Source organism: Argiope bruennichi, chromosome 1 (assembly GCF_947563725.1).
Source record: "Argiope bruennichi chromosome 1, qqArgBrue1.1, whole genome shotgun sequence".
Lineage (NCBI taxonomy): Eukaryota > Metazoa > Arthropoda > Arachnida > Araneae > Araneidae > Argiope > Argiope bruennichi.
The window spans coordinates 73,473,712-73,486,429 of record NC_079151.1 but is presented as its reverse complement, the minus strand read 5'-3'; the positions used below and the strand labels follow the sequence as shown (position 1 = coordinate 73,486,429).

The following is a 12,718-nucleotide window of genomic DNA, read 5'->3' as shown; positions in this document are numbered from 1 at the left end:
ATACTCAATCAAGAATACCATAGATGTTACAATATTCAGAACACACTGAATTTAAGTGTATATCCGAATAAAATTGAAGACGCTTTAAATAAATCTTCTTCTTATTCTGTCCTAATGTTTGTCTTGAAATTAATATTTGAGATCATGTCGTCATCGTTTTATTGTCCATGGAGTGATTTGTTTGGACGTAAATTTCCATTAATTATAGCATTTGTAGGTGGGAACTTCGAACTTTCAGTGTACTTCTTTAAGAATTCTAGATTTTCGGTTTTCATTGCTGTAGTCTGTACCACGTCTGTCCTGTCTGCTTTATCAGGTGGCGACATATGTATTAGTGCAATGAGCTATTGCTATGGCACAGATCATTCTTCTGAAAAGTTCAGAACAGTACGTTTTACGTTGATGGATTCTGCACAAATGATAGGAATGACTATAGGAATTATTCTTTTTCAAGGAATACAATTTTCGAACACAATTTTTCACCTCGCACTGATATTTTTCGGCGTGAGGTTTGTTTCAATAATTTGGATATGCGTAGCATTCCAAGATAAACATTTCAAAGGAAAAGATCAAAAAATCAGTGAACAACTAGCTTCATTATGCTCTGACATTGAATTCAAATCAGTTTATATGGCACTGATAAAGTGGAGACACAATTGTGGCATCGACCAATTGCGACTTATGATTATTTCTGCAATGCCAATTACTATTGCACTTAGAAGTAAGTATACTGAATATTATTTCTATCCTTTTACGTGAAGTTACAGTAGTTATTTCATCCATGCCTGCATTATTAACGCATTTGCTTATTTGTTTAAAACGGATTGAGAATCAATATTCTTCTTATAGTGAATTCATATTAGCACGATTCTCATTTTCAGTATTCTAAAAATTTGATGAAACCATGATTGTGTAATTTTAATTTAATATTCAAAGTGTTATCCCTCAAAGGATGCCATCAATTCATACTGAGATTTATATGTTTAATGCAAAATCAATATCGAAATTACTTTTTATTTCCAGTGTTTGAAGGCTTCGTCGTATTCAACGCTCACGATGCGAAGCTATTTCCTAGCTTCGACAACTACAGGGTGACGATGATGGCACTCGCTCTCTATAGTTCTTTCTTTGGAATCGTTGGTATTGTGTTCCTGCACTATCTGACCTCTTTCAGAGATTCAGCAATTGGTCTTATAGGATTCCTTTGTATTTATATCTCGCAGTTTGTATCCGCATTTGCAACTGACAGTATCACCCTAATCGTAGGTAAGTATTTCAATTTTGTTTCTTTAAATGTTTTTTGTTGGTTGTTTTTAGGATTTATTATTTTCAATATAAGCTATATTTTAAAAGAACAATGGGGACCACATTTTATGAAATAATTATCAGCTGTTAAAATTTCCCCCTGTTTTTAAAATGAGGCTCAAGAAGTCTGATTTTTAATTAATAATCTCATGTGTACTTTTTATCAGAAATTATGTTCTTTGGATATTAAATAACAGCATAAAAATAACATTAACATTTCGAGCGATAAGTAAATGTATTTCAAAATTTATGGGGAACACTTAAATTGATATAATTCTTTTAACTATACGAAGTTTCCATTGATGTTTTATATTATATAAACATGCTTTCCTTTTGTAAAGAAAAAAGTAAGACTTTGAAATAATATCGTGCTCGCATATACAAAAAAACATATGGATGAAGTTCTCTTGATTTTGAAATTTTTTAAAAGCAATAAACAAATTTAATCCTTAAATTCTTTCGAACCCATGTAAAATCGAATAATTCATCTGTTTAAAAGGGAAATTTTGTTATAAACGTAACACATAAAACAATATAACGAAATCGAATTTTCATAAATTTATAGTTGTTATAAATTAAACAATAATTCTAATTTCCTTTAATATTTAATTTTTTCTCTGATTCCACAAAATTTTTGTCTTAATTATTACATAGGCTATTAGTCATAACAAGAATAACTAGATATTATACAGAATAATAGGTAAAATATCAGTAAATGCATTTAAACTGAGCAGACAACGATGCAGTTTCCAAAACTCCTTTCCATAGGATCCAAATTCTTTCTGGAAGCCCTAAGTTCTTACTGAAAACTTTGAAAAAAGAAAAATGAAATTTTACTTCTGATTAAGATACAAAAAATGATCAACAAATAAATATCGGTATATATGAATATTTTGAAATGATATATAAATGTTCAGCAACTTATTAAATCTGGTTATATATAAATGATTTTAAATCACAAGCTTTTATAAGGTATCTTTTCATATTGAGAAAAATCAATATTTCTATAAAACAGATATTAACTTGTTTCTCATTATATCAATCGCCTAGATTTTAAAATAAAATAATACTTACTTCACATTAAATAACAAGAAAACCATATAATTCTAATTTTTATTGAATAAAATTATTTTGAATGAAAAATAAGGAATTTTTAATGTTTTTTCTTTACTATTTATCATTATAATTATAATATATTGCTATTTATCGTTAGCTATATAATTCTAATTTTTATTGAATAAAAATTATATTGAATTAAAAATAAAGATTATTTTTGTGTTTTTTTCTTTACTACTTATCGTTCCTGATAATTATTCAGGAACGATAATCACGCAATGTAGGTGAAAAGTATTCGGATATTGAAATGAAATGAGATGTTAATACAAAAATTAAACTTTCAGAGCAATACATGACTACTTACTACACGTAGAGATAAAAATTTGCTTTTAAATAATTTGCTTTTGTGGCCTTAATAGTAAACAGCAGAAAAGGCAAATACGTCTCATTCAAAAATCAGAAATAGTTTTATTAATATAACACGCATATGTCAAAAGAAACTTTTTTTTTTTTCAATGGAAATGTGGATTATTGGACAAACATTTTATTCGAACATGTATGAAAGGAATTGGATGATTTATTAATTACCATATTTGAACCCTTTTCTATTCTAGGAAAATCTTTTTTCTATTCATTCTTTTTACAGTTATTTAATATTGATAGAATATTTATTCTTTATTGTCATTCAAAGTTAAAAAAAAAAATTCATATTATTTGATATCTAACTAAAGAAAAATTTTGTTGTAAAATAATGAAAAGTATTGAACCCATTTATTTTCTTTTTCTGCGAGTAATACAATACATTTTTTAAAAAACCTATTTCGCAAATAATAATGAATTTCTATTGAAATTGCCTTACTTTCGTGTTTTTCTGATGAAGAAACCTACTTAAAATGCTATTTTGCATGCTTTTAAAATTGAAACTGAAATTTAATCACAATAATTTACAAGTTATTACTTTTTTAATACGAGTAAATCAAAAGGTAACTTCATGTTGTCCATAAAGTTAAAATAATTTTGTGCTGAAATCCATTTTTTTTTACCAAAATTCAATTTTGTTGTTAAGAGAAAAAAAAATGATTGTAAAATCTCTAATATAAATAATAATATAAACTCTTTCATTCAGCATAAGGCACTTCTAAAATTCTTAAATTTCCATATTATAAATGACTAATTTTGTTCAACAAATGAAGAAAGTAAACTGAAAATCTAAGCACTTTTTCTCCGGAATTCGGCTTTGTGTTATAATTACAAGAATGGTCAGTAAATCCTTAAAAAGAAAAATGTCACCCTTTTGCAATCGCATCTTTTTGCTTTTAAACATTTGTTTAATATTCCCATGCCATCTACGACAAAAAGAAGATATTTTTAAAAAGACTCTTAATTATATGTTTATAAGTCTCAACTTATTTTCTACATTATTTCTTTGTTCAACTTTGCATTTTCCAAAAGTGTCTGCCCTTATGAGTATTGCTTATGTAGTTTTAGTCATCGTATTAGTTATTTATCGCTGGTTTCTCTGCGCTAAGTTGCATAAGTTGATGAAAATAGCCATTCAACTTAGTTCAACAAATGAAAACCAAGATAAAGCAAAAAGCTGTAAAATGAATATTTACTTAAATGCCTGGATGATTATTAATATTTTAATGCAAGCTGCTTATATTTTTAGCGGCTTTTTTAACTTTCCTGACAGAACCAAACCAACATTTTTTGGAATCGAAATGGATGACTTTTACGAACTTATTGCAAGAATAATACATTTTATTCATTTGTCAGTTTTATATTTATTGCCTATGAATACGTTTGCAGTGTTCTACGTTGCTGTTTGCATTCATATACGATCAAAATTACTACAGTTTCTAAGAAGAATATCTTCAAAGTTAGATGCAAATCCCGAAAAGATGTTGGAAATCTACTATAACATAAAATCCAAGGTGGAAAACATTGACAATGAAATCTCTTTCCTTATGTTTCTAGCCACCATAATTAATTCCTTGAATATGTATTTTTTTCTACATGCCTGCCTTAGTCAGCATTCAACAATGTACAGTAGTAAGCAGATATTTGGATACTTTGTTTATACTCTGGTAACATTTGTTATCACAACTGCATCAGCCTCATCAGTGAGTGAAATTTCACAAAGCATTGCCATTAAAGCCGGACGCTTAAATGCTACTACAGTGTCTTCAGCTCTGGCTCTCCAAAGGTTTCTTTTCTGTCTAGAAAAAGACATTTGTCTTACTGTTTGGAAAATCGTTCCTATAAGAAGAAATTTCATTATTGGAACAATAGGAGCTATTTTCACATACGTTGCTTTATTTAAAAGTTTTGATGTATGATTTGCAATAATGAAACGAAATGTAAATATGAAGTCTTGGGATCATTACAAGAATTTTTTTTTTAAAAGAAGTTAAAAATTGGCGTTCGAGACGTTCTTTCTTCAGTAAAAGGTAAAATATTTTGTTGGCTATTTTCTGGAATTGTTTAAAACATTTATAGGAAAATACGAAGATTATTTAAAGATTTAATTTGATGAAATTTCAACAGGCGTTTTTTTTTTGTCAGATATAATATTTACTACAATACCTATTTTAAAATTAGCTAATGATGTAAAAATTCTATTCAACGATTGTGAATATTTGAAAAAAAAATATAGCAGAACGAAATAAAGCAGATGCACATTTTAGTGCTAAAATGTTATCTAAAGATAAAAATTAGACTGTATAATATAAACATTTCATAAAGCTGTTGTGAGATGGTTTTAGGAGTTTAGAAAGATTTTCTGCAAGCACAGTTAGTTTCTATCGCTTGGCTCTTAATCCCGTGATTAAATGCAAATTCTTTTTTTGAGGTGGATTAGAGATTTGAAAATACTAGATTATTGTTCAAAGCTATTAAAAAGATTAGTTTTGAAAAAGTAAAACCAATAGGTTATTAGAATTTCGGATGAAGATCTTTGACAATAGCACTTATAATAGTAATAATTCTCCATGCACTTTTTAAGCTGTGAAATGTGCTCTAAGCTTATTATAGTGTTCACAAGTAACTGGAAGGAAGTATATTGCAAAATAGTTCCTTGGTGTGGTCATAATTTTGCTGTAATAATTGCTCATCTTTTAATTTTTTTGCTACCAGTATAGGAAGAGTGTTCAGACAGACAGTTTGTAGGAAGTTGACGGAGCTTGAAATACATATGAGATATCCCTTGCTGTTTGCTTGTCGATAACCTATTAGTTTGTTTGTAATGATCTACCTGACGTACATGTGGCTAACAATCTTTAAGATAAATTCAGCAATAGAAATATTAAAATTTGTCACTGTTCTTAGTTTTCAAAGCGAATTTAAGAGAAAAACTCGAATGCTACACATATGATGAAATAAGCATCACTATCGTACTGTATTGAGTTGGACCAAGATTGCAAAAAATAATGAGTATTACCAGAACCAGAAACAGCTCAGAGTATACAGAACTCAAAAGACATTGGATTTTTCATCAGACTCAACTGTGTAACCATTATTTCTTCCGTTTATAACATAGAATTTGCTGTCTTTCAAATTTTCATCCGAAGAAATGAACAGTTTACAATAAATTTATGTTCAAGAAGTATTTTAGATTTTATTACTGTTTGAATTAATTCTATTTTATAACAACCCTTATTTAATACAATATGGAATAGCAAAATTGTATAATAATCAAATTACAATCACCATTGCTTTTCGTAGCTGTGAGCTTGGCACCTTTCAAATCGTTTGCTGCCGTTGCTGTTCGGTCTATCATCTCAAAGATTGCGACTAAAAGTGAAAGAGGTAACGACTATCATTGTTATTTGAATCTGTATTATTCTTTAGTTCATTAAACAGCAAACATTCGAATGATAAAACTTTTATAAAGGAATTTAATTTCCTTGTTAAAGATATTATTTAATATTGCGATGTTATTTAAAAAGTAAAGTAACTGACAGCTTTATATAATTCTTTATTTTGTTTTGCTTTTCTCAGATTTATATTTTGAAAAAGTGTTTTCCATGAATAAGTTAGTAAATATAAGTGTCTAAACATAAATTGTTTGTATAACACTTTTTTCTCATAAAAAGGATTTTTGTAATTCTCAATTCCATTACATTTAAACTGGGTTCAATAGTAAAGTTTATTCATGTACAAATACAGCCATTTATTTCTGTATATATATATATATATATATATATATATATATATATATATATATATAAAAATTTTTTAAGACGATTCACATTTCCATCAGGAACAATTCTTAACAAAAAAGTTATGAAGGGCAATTTCCGGAAAGATAACAGGTTCGCACTGAGTATATAGATAATAAAGGAAATATATAAAGTTATAGGTTTGAAATCTGATAATTGAACTTAGTTTACTTTGTGTTTTTAAATATCATGTTAAACGTTTCAATTGCTTTTTAATCGCTAATACACTGAAATGCCAGAAAAACTGGTCAATCTAATATTGTGTAGAGCTCCTACGAGCAAGCAGAAGTGCCGCAACACGGTATGGCATGGATTCAACTAATTTGTGAAGATATTCTGCAGACAGTTCACACCATGATTCCAGTAGAGCAATCCACAAAGCCATGGGAGTGCGAGGTAGTGGCACACAATCACAGCACGTTGTCAAACATCCCAGATAAGCTCGACAATATTCATGTCAGGGGATTTAGGTGCCTAAGATAGGGAACGATATTCAGATGAGTGCTCCTCAAGTCATTCGGTAGCTACTGTAGACCTATGGGGTGATGCATTACCCTGTTGGAATTGCCCACGTCGGTCAGGATACATACTTAACATGAATGGATGCAGGTGGTCAGAAAGGATATTAACGTACTGCTGACTTGTCAGGGTCGAGTTTATACGTATCAATGGTTCTATTTCATGCCAACTGCAACGCCCCATACCATCAGAGAGCGTCCATCAGCTTGAACTGTTCCTAGCAGGCATGAGGGATCCATGATTCATGGTGTTTTCTCCACACCCATACACGACATTCTGCTCGATATAATTGGAAGAGTGACTCGTCCAACCAGATAACGTTTTTCCAATCATTAAGTCCAATGACGATGTTGATGTGCCCAGGCAAGTCGCAAAGCTTTGTACTGCTGAGTCAACAATGGTACACTAGACGGTCTGCGGCTGCGAAAGCCCATATAAATTAGTGTACGTTGCACAGTGCGCACGCTGACACTTATTGATGGACCTGCATTCAAATCCTCAGAAATATGAGGAAGTTTTGAACGCCTATCTCGTGGAACGATTCTTTTTAGCCGTCGATGATCCCGTTTTGCCAAAATCTTTTTCCAGCCGCGCCGCTGGCGGAGATTTGAAGTTTAACCGGAAATTTGATATTCGCGGTACACCCTTGAAATGGTCGTGCGCGAAAATCCACATTTTATCGTTCTTCGGAAATGCTGTGCCCCAACTCTCGTGGGCAGATGATTAGTCCCTGTTGAAAATCATTTAAATTTTGATAACTTGCCATTGTAACAGCAAGAGTGTATAATAGCCTCTTCGGACACTTGTTGTCTTATATACGCACTGTCGACCTCATTGTGCTACGTTGAACGGTCAAACACCTTCATTATTTGCATATGACCTGCTATACCAGTTTTTCTGGCTCTTCAGTATATATTCTTTTGATGCATAGTAAATACAGTGTGTGCATTTACTGCTATCACTACTGTCAAATACTCAAATGTTGAATTATGTTTAAATGCAGTATATTTTCTGGTAGCATTACTCTTATACGGAAATATGTTGAAATAAATGTGGCATTTGGCATGTGTCTTTAAAAAATGTAAAGAGAGCGTTAATACAGTTCCTAATTTCAAGTGGCATTAAATTGGAATTCAGCTTAAAATGAAATTTGTTTTAAATTTCTCTCTTAAATATTTCACTTTCTCTTATCTCTATCATTTAATTAGATAATATTTTTGACTTCAGGAATCTGTGCTAGTTTTGATTCATCTAAGAATCTAGGGAACGCTTGAGATTTTCATGCATTACACGAAAATTTTGTTTGGAATTTCAACACCTGTGAATGATTCTATATTATTAGTTTAGTGTTTAGAATTATAGTAATTCAATGCGTGGCATATTGGCAAATCCGTAAGTGATTAAGTTATTTATTTATATTCTTTTTAATTATTATTCAGTACTTAGATTCTGAAAAGTTTCAAGTTTATTTTTTAATAAAAAGTGTAGAAAAAATTAATTATAGGACATAAAATATTTACTTTCTTTCATACATCATTAGATATATTTAACTTGCAACGTTTTTTTTTAAATACATTTTTGGCGGCTATTACATTAAATATAAGAATTCTAGTGCTGTATGCTCTGTAGCTATCAGATAGACCCCGTTGTATATTAAACATAAAGTTTTCATGATTTAAAGTATGAATTATCGAAGTGAAGAGGAAATTCTGTTATTACTTTAGTAATAGAGTTGAGAGCAGCCTTTTATTCAAATTTTGATATTATTGTAATGGTTACAGGAACAAGGTATTTTCATAAAAAGGAACCAAAAAAATTGCTTTAGTAGGAACGAATTTATTAATTATTTTTATTTAAAAAATATCAGGAGACAAGCTTTATGTTTTTTTTATCAATTTTTTTTATTTGACAGGTTATATTTTAACTATGTTAAATCACTAATTTTATATTTCTTACAGGAAAATTGTTCTTCTTTTTGGCCTTAGGGGAGCTTTTAGCAATTGTTATCGGATATACGCTGAATGTGAAATTTCACTTTTTTATGGATTCTTTGGATCCCAAATTTTCAAAACTAATTCTGATTACTTTTTTAATGATATCGTTTTCTTCTTTTATGTAAGTATAGGAAGATAAAACTATTGCTTTTAATAAACATTATAAGCTTAATAAAAATAATTTTTGAACAGATTTTTTAAAAATAAGATTTAATCTAAAACACAGTAAGCTCACGGCAAAGTTTCATAAACCGATCATTCATGATCATTCCGTACCGCAACTATGGATACTTTTTTTATGTCCATCCATTTAGAGCAGTCATTCACGAGCTTTTTACTCAAGCTTTCCCTCAAAATTTCGGTGGAATGCATCGCAAGGCCTCCTATTTATCCTAAACTTCTTTTACCCCAACATTCAGTGGACATTCTATCTAAAAGAGCGCGATAAAAGTGGCCATAGAGGAATTTAAGACAGGTAAGAGATCCAAATTCCCAGCTCATGTCATGTCAGTTTTGACTGGTTTATTACATTGAAGATAGATTTTGGAATGCCACAATCGATTGGTATGATTTGAGGTGGTCACGAATATCCTGATAATAAACTCTAGTTATACAATCGACAATTGATACTATTTTATGGATTTGAACTTCGCTATTGCAAAATATTCCTACATTATGCCTCACTTAACGAGCATCTCCCATAACGATTCTTACAGTAAGCAAAACAAATTGTTTTAAAAAGATGACAGTACTTAACGAGCGATGTTTCGCAGAACAAATGACTAGGATAAATCATGGCGTCACATGTACGATTGGTCTATATCTTGGTATCAATCTTTATTGAGGGATTATTTCTCGATTATCCTCGACTCCAAGGGGCTTGTGCAAGTGCCTATGAAGCTTTAATTGACATGATTGCATTTCTTGTCAAGATCATGATGCTAGAGAAGAATAACAAAGATATCGATGAGCTGGTGGGAGAATATGATTATTGAATTACCGAAGAAGCCTGAAGCTGCGTTCTGTGCTTCAGCAAAATGTTGCGGATGAGATTTTGTTAAGAGATTCAATCTCATCAGAGCAATAATATTCCAATAAAATAAAAGAGAAATTGAAAGCATGGGAATTATTGTATCGTACTTTGAAAAGCTCTCCCTAATGAGATAGCAGCTATGCGCTCTACAAATTTATGTAACAATAATGCTGTATCTCATTTTCGACGGAATTTTGAAAGGAAATGTCAACAAATGTCTTTAGGTAGGTTTTTTTTATAGCTGCCTTTAGATAGTTTTTTTGAAAATAGCTAGAGCAATTAAAGTTGATAAACAAATTTCTTACCATAATAAATTAAATTGTTTTAAAATAAATAATTATAATTAACTTTGAAATAACAGAAAATTAGGATTTTTATGTTTTTTACTAAAACTATTATATCTTAAAATGTGCTTTTGAAATCATGCCCAGATTAAACGACTGCTCCAAATGATAATATTGGCAATAACTTTGTAAATGCAGCAATATATTCAAAGACATTGTGATTTTAAATGTACGTTTTACATCTTTTCCTAAATAACTGAGATGAATTCACCCAAATTTTGCACATGTATTATTTAAGACCTTGAGAAAAAATACTGTCAACCTTTCAAAGCTCAAAATTAATTAAACATTCAATTAATTAACAATAATTTCACCTTTTTTCTAAATTTTAGAGGAATTATTTCTAAACCATCTGAAAATTCAAAATTTTACAATTTTAATTATATTGGATTATTACGGCATAATAATTTTTCATTTGTTATTAATTAAAAAAATTGAACGTATTAAAATTAATGTTAATTTTGAGCTGCTCTACCATTTTTCTTTTAATTTAAACATATGTCTTTTTTTATTTATCCTTATATTTTTATCGCCATTAAAATATAATTCGTCCGCATGGAATGGAAATATTTTCATGGAAGTATTTTTTTCTATATTAATGTTTTAGAAGAGAAAAGAGGATTCTGAGTGTTTAGCAGCATCTCATTTAATACTTCATATATGTTTCCAGATGAAGAAATTCGACGGGTTTATGTCTGTGCAATATGATTACTAGTTGCCACAAATGCAAACTATACTGACCAGATCTCTATTATGTGGTAATTTAGAACATGATTGTCTCAGCTAGCATGCCAAGTATTAAGACCACTGCATTAGGCCTTGTACACCTCGCTTTTCTCAGCAGAGTGGATGGATGTAGCCACAATTTGTCAGTTTCGTTCAAAATGACAATCATGAATATCATTTCGCAAATTATCAATTTTTCTTACTACGTTTCTGACAACATATATAAATATGAATTGAATTGTGCTGTTGTAATGGCAAATGATCTTTTTTTTTTGTATTCTTTCAGCCCCCCCCCTCCTCTTTTTTGATGCAAAAGCTTAAGGACAACTTAAAGAAAATTAAGCGTACATTATTAAACATAAATGTGTGCCATTGCATCCAATTAGTTTTTTAAATGCATGATCATTTAAAAATCAATCAATCATTTTTTTAAAAATGAGTTGCTTTATATCAAAATAGGAAAGAAATAATGCGTTTCTCTTATATATGAAAATTAGATGTTATATCCCAGATATATAACTTTATTCCCATGGCGTGTAGCTTGTTGGAAGGAGCTTGAAATTTCTCGCATCTGGAGCCTAAGAATGCAAAGGCACTTTATTGTTTGAGGTGATTTGGTGCGGCTAGGTGTTTTTCCATGAAACGTCTTGTTGGACATCGAATTGACATCGAAAATTTGGGGATTGATGCTTGATGGATAGCAATCTTGATTCTTTTAAACCAATTAATTTACCAAGCCATTTGCTGTTGTAGTTGCGTGATTATTTGTAGACTATAATCGTCCGCAAGCACTTATCTCGAGAAATCCAAGTTTTCCTAAGATATTTAAACAAGGCTTGCGTGCATCTACTATTTATAAATATGTCCGTGAAATGGTTTATTTTTGAAATTCTGGAAGTGTTGAAAATGTTATTTCCAACTTCTAAGAATAGCATCTCAGAAATAATACCAATATGATGAACCCGATAGGAATTGCTGTCTTAGTTATAATATCATTCAAAAGTGTTACCATCCTAAAATTAACATTCGTTGACGAAATATATGTTAAGTTATTGGAATGTTTTCATTGTTTTTATTTTGTACAACACATCTATCAGGGTTGCTTTTTGCCTTTCAGGTTCCAAATGATATCTGTACACACTGAGCATCTTTTCAGTAGATGCTACAGAAACATTCAGATTCCACCAGAAGTCCGATTTGCAGAATTGTATGAAGACTTAGACCAAGAAAATAATTAACTGTATAAATATCTATTAATGAATTGTGAAAAGCTCATAGCTTTTAAAGTGGGTAAACCTTTTAGTTAATAAAATCATTAAAAATCTTTTAAAGTTTATTACTTTTTTTTATTTATTTAAAATTTTAAATGTAGATGGCGAATAATTATTCTTTCAGTCAAAGACCGATAACTAATATTATTTGGTTGTTTTTTTTTTGCTTCAAGAATGGTGTCTTATAACACAGTATATGTGGTGTAAATATTTCATAAGTATCTAGAAATTTAAGTTAATAAAATTATTT

General features: G+C 30.0%; 1 protein-coding gene across 1 annotated transcript; it reads left to right on the top strand.

The window, feature by feature from the left end:
* The first annotated feature begins 1,029 nt into the window (after window positions 1-1,029).
* LOC129980856 (uncharacterized) lies at window positions 1,030-12,570 on the top strand. Its single transcript, XM_056091289.1, has 4 exons — window positions 1,030-1,266; window positions 6,085-6,168; window positions 9,059-9,215; window positions 12,315-12,570. Exons 1-4 carry the CDS (start codon window positions 1,098-1,100, stop codon window positions 12,433-12,435), a joined length of 531 nt encoding a protein of 176 aa, XP_055947264.1. The 5' UTR covers window positions 1,030-1,097; the 3' UTR covers window positions 12,436-12,570.
* Window positions 12,571-12,718: the final 148 nt, after the last annotated feature.